General features: G+C 41.8%; 1 protein-coding gene across 2 annotated transcripts; it reads right to left on the bottom strand.

Moving 5' to 3' along the window:
- Positions 1-36: 36 nt before the first annotated feature.
- On the bottom strand, positions 37-13,894 carry LOC113011052 (integrin alpha-6-like). Of its 2 annotated transcripts, XM_026150419.1 has the most exons (26): positions 13,635-13,894; positions 8,466-8,593; positions 8,276-8,355; positions 6,946-7,210; positions 6,668-6,799; positions 6,337-6,550; positions 6,037-6,230; positions 5,835-5,932; positions 5,299-5,423; positions 5,122-5,217; positions 4,959-5,020; positions 4,665-4,831; positions 4,438-4,581; positions 4,245-4,354; positions 3,926-4,082; positions 3,764-3,838; positions 3,566-3,645; positions 3,330-3,404; positions 3,138-3,240; positions 2,836-3,006; positions 2,615-2,713; positions 2,401-2,511; positions 1,882-1,977; positions 1,631-1,756; positions 1,375-1,459; positions 772-834 (listed from the first exon to the last, which is right to left on the bottom strand). In XM_026150419.1, exons 1-25 carry the CDS (start codon positions 13,808-13,810, stop codon positions 1,391-1,393), a joined length of 3,153 nt encoding a protein of 1,050 aa, XP_026006204.1. In that variant the 5' UTR covers positions 13,811-13,894; the 3' UTR covers positions 772-834; positions 1,375-1,390. The 2 variants fall into 2 exon arrangements, with proteins under 2 accessions (XP_026006203.1, XP_026006204.1); XM_026150418.1 differs by lacking the exon at positions 1,375-1,459 and having other exon boundaries at positions 37-834; positions 13,635-13,893.
- Between the last annotated feature and the right edge of the window lie 368 nt (positions 13,895-14,262).

Genomic DNA, 14,262 nt, shown 5'->3' on the forward strand with positions numbered 1-14,262 from the left:
TCATTCAGTGTAATCACACCCCAGGGAACACGGATATTTAAAAAAAAAAAGTTTATTTGTTTGCTGTCGGGCTATTTTGTTACAATGTAGTAATTTCAAAAGATGAATTGTACAGTGGATATCTACAGCCCAAGTTCTCAAACTGTAGAGAAACTGCAGTATCTGTCAGTCGGAGGCACTTTAAAGGCAGATGTGTGGTAGATTTAAAAAAATATGGGAAGCTAATACAGCTTTAGTTTTTAAAAAAGGAAAAAGAAGTCACTTGTTTGCACTGCATGATTCTTTGGTCTGTAGAGCGTGTAACGGAAGATACTCCTTGTGAGAATAAATACGAACTTTTTCCAAAACGTACAAAAAAATTGTCCAATACATTCAGAAACATTTTAACCCCAACACTGAATTTCCACAACACAAGCACCAAAGCTCCGATGGTTGTGGTGCTGGACCATGTCCCACACAGCACATCTCCTTCCAGTGATTCATGAAGACTTATTAAACATCAAATCAGCCCCTGAAGCGTAATGTTTGATCCTGTATTTTTTTTTTTTTTTTTTTTTAAACACATTTGATTATTTACAGTCCTCACTGTACAAAGGCAAGGCAGCAGGAAATTTATGAAACTGGAGTTCATCCGTAAGCGACGGTAAATCTGTGGTTTTTCATTGGCTGTTAAGAATAGTGTTCATTGTCATGCCAGGTTGTCATCCAGGGTTTCTTTTCCAGGTTTTCCCAGTTAGCATTTCCAGAATTTATCACCCTCTCCTCCCGTTTGATCCGAACTGCGTTGTAACTGGGAACCTTATCTTCGTATTTGGCACGTTTAAAAAAGCCACACTGCAGAGAAAAGAGGGAAAACAAAACTCAGTATTCGGTTTGAGAACGAGGCCATTTAAAGACGTTCAGAGAAAGCCAAGCGGTTTGAGATGTTTGTCATCGGTCTCTTTCACAGGTGCCAAAATGCAATTAATCCCATAAGAGGCGTAGATGAGCCATCTGCGCTCCTCTATACAGGAAGAAAAGGTGTTCAGTGTCCCCCGTTTTTAAATGTAGAGTGAAAGAAACCTTCAGACCGTGTGAGTGCAGGTGTAACAGCAAGAAAACAAACTGGAGACAGAAAAGGGGATGAAATCAAAGAGATGCAGAAGTTACCCCGAGTCCTCCTTAGAGCTTTAAGAAACAGTCGTTGCTTATCAGCCATCACCTCCCCTGGCCATGCATGTAGTAATACACACTTTGTTTTTGTTTTCTTAAATGGCACGTCACAGTGTGAGAATTGCCCACAGCCTGCCTAGTACCAGAAAGCAGCACTTTTGCAGCAAGGAGGAGCAAGACAAAAAAGGTTTCACTCAGTCATGATAGGCTGGGTAATTTTACCCTCTGTCTCTTTTTTTTATGCATTTGGTGTCAGTCTCTCTTTGTCTGACGGGTCCTCTTTATTCTTTTTCCCAAAGACTCCACACTGAGGAGAGGCAAATTATTAGAAAATATGTGCAATCGCTATAATAAATAGTGACAGTTGTTCTGTACAAGGTGCTTCACAGACTGCTAGACGTTCACAGATTTAAGCCTGAAGGCTTTATCAGTAAAACGTAGGACTACTGGGATAGGGTCTGTTCTCCTCTAGCCCTACCTTCCAAAGAAGGAAAGCCAGCAGGGCCAGCAACAGTAGCCCGAACAGGATGGACAGCACGATGATCCACCACGGCACTCCCCCATACCGAGCCTCACGCCTCTCTGGGAAGGCCGTCAGTCTCACCTAGGGAACACAGCGAAGTGGCAAAACGTGATGTCATAGTGTTCTCTGTATACTGTACAAAAACTCAGGCTTTATGTTTAGAGGGTGCACAGAACTGTGTAAAATCTGCCGCTATGTTCAATTACCTGCGTATTAGCGTTCATCCGAACGGTGTTCTTTACGTTATCAAGGTGCAGAGCAGCGTTGACTATCACCTCCACATGATGTAACTTGGAATAATCCTGTTTGAAGAAAAGGTGAATCAAATCAAAGGAAATACAAAAGTAGAGATTCATGTCAATAAAGATGCTTTAACCCCTGAAACCCATATGTTATTTCTTTATGTCTAAATTTCCACCAGCAGGGGAAAAAAACCTCCCACATTAAGTCAGTAACAGCTGGAAGACTGAACTTTTTGGGGGATGTAATATTGACAGTTAACACTGTAACGCTGTCAGGCAGCTGGTGGTGTGATGGTTTGGGCCCTTTAGTAAAAAACTGCAGTCTTGAGGTCAACAATAACAGTTGTATCAACCCATGTTATCATAATTCAACTGTTATTTTTGAGATTAAATACCGAATATAGATTACACTGTTGCCATTGAAAAACATTTGGGGTTTCCTTTTTTCAAATCCAGAGATAACAACTGAGTACAACCACTTACCTCGATGAAGGTGCTATTCCAGAGGCGAGAGTGAAGACTGATGGCTGCATTACTGTCCAGGCTCCGCAGAGGGCACCTTATCTTCACACATTTTGCCCCATCGTCACAAGACTGTTGACAAGGGAGTACAAAGTTACTGCCAAATGCCCGTTCAGCTGGCTGAAAGGTGCATAAAATAATGTAATAGTCTAGAACAAACAAAAGGTTGCATTACCAGAGTTTTTGATTTCTTGCTCTCAATTAAGCGTAAAATAGTGCCCTCATCACTCCCCTGTGTTCCTGAGACTTCTCTCCTCTTTCTTGTGTTTTCTTCCTGAAATAAGAAAAGAAATGTATTTAGCTTATTGCCATTAACTCAACATCTTGTCAAAATAAAATACATTTATAAATTCTTTCATGGGAGGATGGCGATGACACATTAACGTGGCGTTTTACCTTTTTAAGAGGATTAATCTCACTTTTAGGTGTGCACTCTATCTGATCCCCTCCCGTGGTAGTGATTTTCATCAGGTAAAGCAGCCACTTTCCATCCGCTGTCTCCTTTGGCCAGTCAATGATGAGAGTGGCGGTCCCAAAATCAGTCAAAGGCCTTCCCAAGTTGATTATCTGTAAAAACAGGAAGTAGTACAATTTAAGTTGAAATGTTCTTACTCGCCCCGTTCAGAACACAAAATTGTTGGATTAACGATAAATTCAGGAAAATAAATGAACGATCTAGTTGCTTTTCCTGTACTCACTCTGAAGTGATGTGTGATGGCACTGCCAATGTCACTTTCAGTTTTAATGGCCGTCTCGCCTTTGACATCTCCCGTAAAGTAGACCTGAGATGGCGTGGCTTGTCTGCAGAGAGAAAAAATACACAGTAGCCAGCATGAGTCAGTGCACATCTATGTGTTTCCTGCACATTTATGTATATGCATGTTTCTTACCCTGACACAGAGAGTTGTAACTCAATGGCCACCTTTGCCTTTGCTTTGACCGGCACTAATTGCTGCATGCTAGTTCTGTTGAAACAATATTTACACAGATATCAAACTACAAATTTTATTCTAACATACATAAACTAAGTTTGTTATATTCCAGTAGTGTAGCTATTGCATTTGCAGGTGCAACCAGTGTTATTTAGCAGTTGGGGCTGCAGGATTACAAGCTCGGATGTACTTACGTTTTCAGTTGAAGATTAACCTCTACTTCAGAGGTGTTGAAAGATATGCCAGCTGTACCCAAAATAATGTAGAAGGTGGTCTATAAACATACAGAGATCCATATTTTATTCCGTGCTCTTATTATTATTTTATTAAGTGTTAATATTTATACATGTGGAGGTGAATTAGATGGTGCCAAACTGTGATTTTTCGCTCACCATTTCTCCCTTTTCAAAGGGATTTCCAAGATCACAATCGACCAGAGAACCATTTCTATTGGCTTGGCAGTTTACCTGAAATCAATAATAAGTCCAAATCAGAACTAAAGTGGGTGTCTGTGTATGTGAGAGAGAGAGAGAGAGAGTATCAGACACACTTACTTTATTAAGCAAGCGGGTTGCAGAGTAGGTTAAGGAGCTAGGAAAAGAAGCGATCATGGAGGCTTCGTACGCATCATCCCCACCTGCATTGCTCACGCTGACCTCTAAGGCGATTTCCTTCTGGTTACTGAGTGAGAGCACCGGCACACCATTCTCCCTTCAAACACACACAAATCGTGAGCCCGTTTGATGAAGTGTGCACATCTTTCACAGCTTGGTGCAGGGAAACAGTGTGCGAACGCATCTCAGGATGAGCATTTTAAATTAAATTTTAAAAAAGAAGAAAACGAGAGAAAGAAAAGTGTTTTTATAATCTTACTTTGGTAACGGAATGAATTTTTCATCGTTCCAGTGGCCATAGTTATATTCCATCTTCAGATTGCTCTGACACACATTGTCAGACCCACAACCGGTCTTCATGAACTCCACCTGCAAACAACATTTTCACATTTAAGAAATAACACAGAATAGGAGGAGACATCACATAAACTGAATAAGATGGGCACACACACCACTGATCGAGTTGGCTGTGACGCTTTAGCATCCAGGACCGGCTGCAGCCCAGGACCTGAGCTCTGTCTGCGTTTACGTCTGCCACCAATGATTTCCACAGACACATCAATGGGGATCCCGCGTAGCTTGTCTCGAATATTTTCCTGAAGCACGACAACATAAACAAAGCATTACGCGCCACCGGCAGTTAACTTGGATCGCGAGAGAATGCAGAAACCTTCGATACCTGCAAGGCGAGTTGTCGTTCAATGCACTGTTCCACTCCTTTCCTGTCCAAAGTGATGGTCCCTGAGGATTCATGGCTACTGCCAGGGGAGGAGTTAATGAAGGCCGCCCTAGTTTTAAGATTATTCTTCCTGTTTTCAGTGTCTGCCGCAAGGGTGTATTTGACCTCTGGATGCAACAGAGAAAGAAATACATTGTAAGTGAAAGTGAAGTATTGCTATGATAATAAGGGGAGAAAATGCAATAATGAAGATTGTTGCAAACTAAGGAGAAAAAAAATTGTGCCTCAACCTACCCAGTTTTGGAGCATAACTCACAGGATTGGCAGAGTAGGAGAAGCACGCTTTAATAGTCAAGCTGGGGACACAATCCAATTTATGTACAGTCAGACAGAGCACAGTTTTACAGCTCAGTGTTGAAGAAGTTTAGAAATTCAATAACAGATTGGGTACACGCACCAGAACTTGTTATTGTTTTCACAGTTGTTTTTGAGGAGGTCAATTTCCTTTGGTGTGATTGTGATTTTCTTCTGGATGTCAATAACCGGACGGGCTCTATGAAGAGACGACTCGGTGAGCTTTTAAGTAAACAGGACGAGAGATAACACAATGTGATCCATGCGCCAGCTCACGCACTTGTAGACGAAGACAGAGTCTGAGAGGGATCCGACAGCCAGGTCAGGGTAGGAGTTGTAATCCAAGTCCATGTTTCCCGCCAAAGAGTAGCCAAACAGTTTCACTCCTGAAGGACCAGGCAGCACCTGACGGAGGAGGAACACATACCGTCATCAAAGCCACGTATTGTACAGCATACATCCAGATACTAAAAGCACGCTATCTTTTAAAAAAATATTATTCTAATTAAGATGCTAAATTATAGTTATTTACTTCAATTCCAGAACAGAAAATCATGTTTTATTGGTTGAATGTTATGCTTCATGACTTCTCCAAGAAGTCCAGAGTGCCGGCTCAAATCTGTGTATAAAAATGTGAATTCGGGGCAGCGAATTCATAATGCCAAGCCAAAGCACGTGTCATTTTATGGCGCCTATTCAAAATAACATGACTATTCCCCTTTGTTGAGCACTTGGCAGCTTGGCAGCACTTTTCTGCCACAACTAACAGGCATAACAGGAGAGTAGAAAGATAGAAATCAGGTGTTTATTGTGTACCTGTGAGGCTTTTGGAGAGATTTGTCCTGTAGCTGATCCATAGTAGATGTAAACCTTCCCTTTGCCCTTATCATCATAAGGAGCTCCCACTGCAAAATCTGGCATGGAGAACAACAACAGGGTGGTTATGTATTTCTGCTGATGTCAAGACTGACTAGCAGACCACAGTATACGTGTATATGCAGAACTATTGCATGCTCACCATCATAACGATCCAGATTGATGTCTCCCAGGTTTTCTACAGCCAGGCCAAACATTGAGTCCAAGGGTCCATCTATTCTGGTGGGTGTTACTTTGTTCCACTTTCCAGCGTTGTTGATGTAGACGTAGACAGCTCCTCCAATATCTCCATCCTTCTCAAAGTACTGTGGTGCCCCCACCACAATGTCCTCCCAGCTAATAAAGAAAACAGCATTGCACATTCATTAGAATAAAGCCACAGTAGCAACAGCGACGGTGCAGAAGTTGCAGGTTGCTGTTTGTATCATCCGGCATCACTCACCCATCCTTGTTGAGATCCAGCACCGTAAGATCGTAGCCAAAAGATGAAGCCAACCCCTCGCCTTCTAGTGAGAACTCTTTAACTAATATGTTGCTTGTTTGGCCATCTGTCTTTAGCAGTACCACCGCTCCACTGTGGTTTGCTCTGGGAGCTCCAGCCACCACTGTTAGCTGGCCTTTCTTAGTCAAATGTTTACCTGAGTCCAGGGAGAAGCCTGACACAAAGAGACAAAGAAGCGATTCCTTAAATAATCAAAGAACCATGAAGTGCTAGAAAATATGTCTCTGTATAAAGCGAATTACTGGAATCACAGTCAGGTTATAGTTTTTACCCAGGTAGCTACTGGCAGGAACAGGGACCAGGTCAGGGTTCTTTTGGTTCTCGTCTCCTGCCTCATATGGACCATCATCAAAGATGCCCCTTTCTATGAAAGAGTCATTTTTCTGCTCCACGCGTACTATACCTTCAAGACGAAAGCAGAGGGGAGGCTTGTAAGTATTGACTGAAATAATCCTCACAAGCACATTCCTCTATTCTGATAGCTGGGAAAAAAAATTCATACAAAGTAGATTTATTACATTTCACAGTAAACATATGCATGCACACTACCTTTCCAGTTGTAAGCTCCAGGAGCCCCAAAGATGATGTAGTGGTAGTCCTTGTCGAATGTAGCAGAGAGGCCCTGCTGGCAGGAACCAAACATCTCGTGGCCTCTGGGCCTCTGGTCACAAAAATACCATCCACCTCCTTCTCCATTCTCATTTGAGTTCGTTTTTAATGACTGACTCAGCACGTAGCAGCGGCCAATTATGTCACGAGATTCCAACAACTCTGAGCCCACATTGGCCCGGCGCTGGTAGCGATGAGCACAGGTCTGCCAGGGGAAGCAGACACAGTTAAGTGCAGTGAATGAGACTAAGGTGTGCTTTGTTGGAGAGACGACGGTTATTTTTTTGACAATATCAATTTGTCGTTACATTAATAACCATCTGTTTGAACAACTAAACAGTAATAATTGTGTGGATGCCATAGGCATCCACACAATTGAGTTCCTGTTTCTCTTTATTCTTTATTATTCTAGTTGCTTCCGTACGTTTTTTGGACGTTAACTACTCCTTCAACCTTCAAGCTCCGTTCAACCTTTAAAAAATTCTGCTATTTCTGCTAATGGGTGCTATATCTTTTGGTGCTCATAACTTCTATACTTTTTGAGATATTGAATTTTTTTTGCAATATTTTTTGCCTATTTCTGCCATATTATCAGTGGCCTCACTGATTTTCCTTGCCGGCTTGACCTGTGTTTTAGCTCAGTGAGATGAGCGTCCGTTCACAGACTGGGAGGCCCGGGTTCAAATCCCGCTTATGGCAACATTTCTTTCAGTCAACAGTTAAACTTTTTCACCTCTTTTCAGCAGAATTTTAAGTTTTTTCACCACTTTTCAGCAAAAATACCAGCTTTTTCAGCTGTTTTCAGCAAACACCTCTTTTCAGCAGAATTCTACTCATTGAACTCTTTTCAGCAAAATTTTAAGTTTTTTCTGCTGTTTTCAGAAAAAACCTCTTTTCAGCAGAAATTCTGCTCATTCAACTCTTTTCAGCAGAAATTCTGCTTATTCACCTCTTCTGTAAAATTTTCATCCTTTCCACCTCTTATCAGCACAATTCTGAGCAGCTTCTGCTCATTTCAGCACAATTGTCAATCTCGCCACCTCTTCTTTGTGAGAAAGAGGTTGGCTCAGTGAGCTAAATAGCTACCTTTAGACCAGGAGGGCCAGGTTCGAATCCTGCTCAGGGCAATGTTTTGTTTTTGTTTTTTTTCTCAACTTTTTCAGCTTTTTTCACCATACATCTTCAGCGTAAGGCATCCACACAGCATTTTCGCAGGAAATGCAAATTTTTCTAGTTAAATTTGTGTTCAGATACAAAAAAAAAACCTTACCACAACCTGGCCTCCTGGTCCCTGACTTTTGACTGTCACTCCCATCCACTGATTTTCTTTGTCCTCTGTGGCCTTATTCTCTACGCAGGGATAAAAACAGGCACAGAGAAGACATTGCAACTCGACTTAATGTTTAAAATGACCAAATTCATATTAAGTAAAAATGCTCAAATGTCAGCTAATGTCTCACCGTCATTATCAAAGATAACCCTGCTGCAGTCACTGGTTGTGGTGCTCATGTCACAATTGTAGAGCCCTCCTGTCACGGCAGATTTTTGACGGCTCAAAGCTTTTGCTCTCGGGGCACCAACCAGCAGCCTGCAACAGATGCATGTATGAATCAGGCCCATACGCACTACAATCAAACACTCATTGTTACTCTGTTCTGACATACATTTATTAGCATGAGGTACAATCTGGCATTTCTTTCACTTGCACAGAAAATGATCACACATTCCACTGATACTCACACATACACACAGACTCACAAACACATATGCACATCCGCCACAAAACTGATGTTCCATGTCCTCACAGTGAACAGTCAAACTGAGTCAAAGAATCCTTTCAGGTCGCCTGCTGAGGATGATTGCACACACACACATATACACAGACTCTGCCTTTGTGGTCCAAAAAAAGGGCAAATGCCACACCCAGCCATCGATGATGGGCCTCCAGATATCAGGGTTTCCTACAAAGTGAATCAAGTCAACAATGTCATCCGTTGAAATTAAACTCTACACGGGTTTTCAAGGGAGAGAGTAAAGCACTGCCAGTACAATGATCCGTCTTTATCCAGCTTGCTTGGTCTGATCGCTGACCTTCAGAGTTAAGGTCGTCCGGCAAACTGTCATCCACAGATAAAATAAAGAAAAGCCATTTTAGCTGAAATACAAAGCATCCTCAGATACAAACACCATCCTGAAACATATAGCAGAGTAAAAAGCTGAGGCTTTATGAAACCATCATACCAGCTGTACAGACACCGAAAATGGTAGATATCAAACTAAACAGCCAGCCTACTGAGGCAGTATAAATCATGATGAATACTAACTCCAGCAAGGGTGATGGGTAATCACAACTATTTATGGCATACAAAAAATGGCAGATAGATGTCCAAATAGTCACGTACATTTGGAGTAAATTTCTCTTCCGTAGGCTCCTTTTGCACGACGGACAAGTACACTTTGTTTATCCTGTTTCAACCACTGGATTGGTTTGGCCTTGTTTCAGAAACCAGAACACTATAATTTTTGCTGTTATCCACCCATTAAGTGTCCCATCCAGCCTTTTTTAAATTATAAGGGGACGTGAATGACACTTGACGGTTCATACCACAAAGTCTGGAGTCAACTCTCCAGCTCCAAGCTCAGTATGCAAAAAACAGAAAACATGTTATCACACTAAAATTCTTGCAATGAGCTCAATTTTAGTGAGTCATCACCTCAAAAAGAGAACCGGTAGGCTAACAGTGAATTCCAGTGGATGCATATCCGCTCCCAGTATCCTCTGGGACACAAGAAGTAATAACAATGAATAGGAGATTTTAAAAAAAATCTCTCTCTCTCTCTCTCTCTCTATATATATATATATATATATATATATATATATATACTCAATCAGCTGATTTTCTTTGAAGTAAATCCAACTAACAATAATGGGTTTGTTGGGAGCTGAAAGTGACGTTAGTCTACTGCGCAATTTCTAAAACACAAAAACATTTAGCAAAGAATAGGAATTATTTTTATTGCTGCACATTAAAACCTTTTTGTCACATGACACGATGTGTCAGGAAGTGTGATACAGCTGATGTGCGGCTTCGCTGACAGTGACCCGGCTGTTAATCTAATCATTTACCACCAGCGGCGGAAGGCCCGACGTACGACGTAGACCACAGGAAGAACTAAGACAACTAAAAAGAGAGAGTGTGTGTGTGTTTGGGTCCAGCTGTGCATTGACGGTCGCACGCATAGAGGCAGCAGTTAAACACACAGATCAGCTCGTCCTGTGTATCGCAACAGATAGTTTAGAAAAGCCACTGGAGAGACGTCCCATCGGGAGAGGTGTGTCTTTTCCTTTTCTTTTTCTTTTTACAGCAGTGAACTGGCTGCCGGCTTAAGACACAACCCGTTGCCTAGTAACAGTCAGTGGCGCCCTATCAACTACAGGCATTTACTTCCAAATGGCCTTCAGATACAGAGGTTCATGACATGTTGCCCAACTTCTCTCTCCATCTTTCTGCCAGCATCGAGTTCACTGAATCTTACTGGCTGAAAAATGCTTGTATTTGGTGCCCAGATGTACACCTGATTTGTGTTCCTCTCAGCGTTTTTCAGCCATTACCTCTTTCTTTTCTTCAGCTTCCCCTCCTTTCTCTTTGATGTTGGATAACCAAAACTATCCTCAGGGGAATCTGGCTCTCATATGTGTTCTTTACGCAATACACAGCCCACATACACTAATACACTGAGTTGATTTGGTATTAAAAAGACACTGACAGCAAGATACTGTCAATATCACTGAAACTACTGAAACTCACAGCCTGTTTCTAAATTCTTTACTCTTCTTGTTCCATGTTTCCATCTCTCCAGAGTCATATTATTTCACAAATCCCACAGAAATACACACACATATGCATTTACTTTCTCCCACACATTTCTCACACTCGATCCGACCTCTTAAAATACCCTAAACTCTCACTTGGTCTCCTCCTTCTCCCTCGTCTCTCCACTTATGTATTTTGTGCTTTCCCTCTTGACTTTATTATATAGACAGCTCCATCTGGCAATTATGAAGAAGCATGGAATGCTACACACATACACACATACAGATGTGTGCGCACATGCATATTCAGGTCCTGCCGTCTCCTGCAGGAACTTGCAACACTGATACCTGTAGGGCACAAACACTGTGAAATAAGTCTGAATACAAGTTGGCATGCATGGCCTGCAAAGAACTGTGACTAATAGTGCACACCCAGAGGAGACAAACATGGAGGTACACAGGTACAGAGACACTAAAAACACATTAGCACACAGTTTTCTGGAATGGATGTTATTGAACTATTGAATCAATCAATCAATCAATCAATCAATCTATCTATCTATCTATCTATCTATCTATCTATCTATCTATCTATCTATCTATCTATCTATCTATCTATCTATCTATCTATCTATCTATCTATCTATCTATCTATCTATCTATCCCTATTTTGCCCCAGGTCAGGAATGTATAAAGCAAGCAGCACACTGAGCTCTCTGACAGTTTTCCAAATGACTGACAACAAGGCAACGCCTCACTGCTCAGCCACAGCATGCATCAGCACCATTAAAACCCACCAAACAGGCACTCACATGTGCACACACATCCACTGTCGGGACACGAATGCAAGTGCAGACACACAGATACAGCATCCACAGTGAGCGCACACTTCTCTAACAGTTACTTGCAAAAAACAGACATGGCTTTATACTCCAACACACACACACATATCACAACACGTGCACCTGATAGTTAGAAGTCAGCATATTTTAATTTATGGTTTTGCTTCAAAGGTTTTCTTTTCCCTCTCACAGAGCAGTCGAAAAATAGTTACAACTACCTAAGCATCCAACACTGGAGCATCTGACGCCTCCACTAAAAGTTCATTCTACGTTATTCCTACATACAAGTATTTTTTCCCCTTTTTTAACAGACTTTTCTGTTTTCTTGTATTTAACCTGAAGCTGACTTTGTGATAGCTTATAGCTTCAGTCTCGTGCAGATCACCATGTGTCTTTCATTTAGCCTGGAGCTAAGACAGAAACTGGCACCGTGTGTGTGTGTGTGTGTGTGTGTGTGTGTGTGTGTGTGTGTGTGTGTGTGTGTGTGTGTGTGTGTGTGTGTGTGTGTGTGTGTGTGTGTGTGTGTGTGAAGGTGCAGCAGTAGCAGGAGTGTGTAAAGTTTAAACTGTGTATTTAACAGCTGTGGAGAAGGTATAAAACTAGGGGTTTTAATCACTGCTGGGCGTACAGTGGTGTTGTGAGGTTGGGGTTAATAATTAAGCAAATACAAGTTAACTCAACTTAAACCATAATTTTACTTTATCTATGCAAAACATAGGAATGCCTGAATATTGATTTTTTTGTGTGGAAAAAGCCAGTTAATAGATGCACTTTACACATATTATTCCCATGATTACATCTTAGTCTCTACTGGAGGCACTTATGCTGTCTGCACCGCTCGTAATGTACAGTTAAAAGTTAAAATGTGACAGCTTTCACTCGGATACTCTAGATTACATAATACAACCTGAACAACATATCGCATGACTGAAATGGTCAAACCATATAGTGTTGCATATAGTGAAGCATGTAAGTACATGTAAGTAGCTACAGAAGAGACACAAATTCTAACAGAGACGCTTTTTTCCGACAGGGCAGATTTCCATGTGTAACCTGGTTGTCTGTTTAGCTAGGAAGTACATTAATGCTGGTAATGTGTAACATCTTCATTCGTACTAGAATCAAGGCAGATATAAAAGTGAAGTAATCAATTAATCCATCTGGGTCAGATGTGATTGTGAAATGTCTTTGTAAATAAAATGTAAATTAAATATCAATGAATTACTAAGAATTGCTGAGACTACCGTGCAGTTTAAAATAAAGCAGGACATGAACCTTCAGTCTGCCGGAGGGGGAAAAAGTCTTAAGTTATCTGCTCTGAGGTCAGTTTATAATCAGGCTGTTCCAATCAGTGACCACTTGATGGCACTTGTTCTTTATGCAGGGTGACAGTCCCCTCTGAAATAGTGCCCAAGAAAATACCAACAGTGATTCACTGAGATGTTTTGCCCCCCCCAAAAAAGTCAAGGCTGGGTCCCGGTTGAAGTCAACAAGAAAGGAGGAATGTGAACGCGCGCCGCGTGCAAGCGCACAAAGAGTTGCCTTCTAGCTCCAATGAAAACTCACAAATAAGTAACCTGAAAGAAGGAAATATTAACAAGAAAGACGGGCATCGAGTTAAACTTATAAGAGCTCGTGTGGCCTAAAGAAGAAGGAGAAGAAGCTGTTGGTGGAAATGTGTCGTACCTGACAAACCTGACCTGACCTGATCACGTACAGGCCTACTTGCGGTGCTGCTGAGGTAACTCACTTGCGGTCTGCGGCTCCCAAAAGTAGTTTTAGGCGGATTTTTTTTTTCTTCCAGCCGTCTAAAGTGTGTATTGTGCAGTAATAATTTAATTATATGTATATGTATAATTATATGTATACTGGAGTTCATTTTAAACACACTGAGGTGTCTTTCAAGGAAAAAAACAATTCCATTAACAGCCTCCGGACATTTTATCCTTTAAAAGCAAAACTCTGACACTTACATTCTCTTTTCCTGCGGAAGGAGCTGCCGGTGCATGGCGAGAGAGAAGCCGAACAGGCTCCCGGGGTCTCCGGTCTTCCGCTGGACATTGTCGGTGTCCAAGTTGAAAGCCGAGAGCAGCCCACAGCTAGAGAGAAAGGCGATTAGCCAAAGTCCACAGGTGATCCAGCCCTCCATGAAAACGCGAAGCTTCCTTGAACTACTGAAAAGGGACTCCTTAGTGCAGGAGGTGCAGAGTGCGACTGAGGGCTGCTGCTGGAGGACTGACTGCTGTCCACTTGTTAGCCGCTCCTCCTACCTCTCATGCACCCACACATCCCACCCCATCCTACCACACCTCAGATTGCTTCAAATGCAGTTTACATGCCAAAATGTAACTCTGATGGAAACATTAGTCTGTTGTTAGTTTCCAGTAGATCAATGCTGTAATCTAACTGGGTCACTAATGCCTGAGTCTGCCTAAAAACGCATTTATGGCAAGAAAAAATGGCTGTATAACACTATTATAAGGCCTGCTGGTGAGCTCCCCTGGAAACGACCAAAAACAAAATACATCATAAAATCCCACAAGTGGGAAAAGATCGTCAAGATATCCGGTGACATAAGAGCAAATTGTGCCTGAGCCTACC

Source organism: Astatotilapia calliptera, chromosome 18 (assembly GCF_900246225.1).
Source record: "Astatotilapia calliptera chromosome 18, fAstCal1.2, whole genome shotgun sequence".
NCBI classification, from domain to species: domain Eukaryota; kingdom Metazoa; phylum Chordata; class Actinopteri; order Cichliformes; family Cichlidae; genus Astatotilapia; species Astatotilapia calliptera.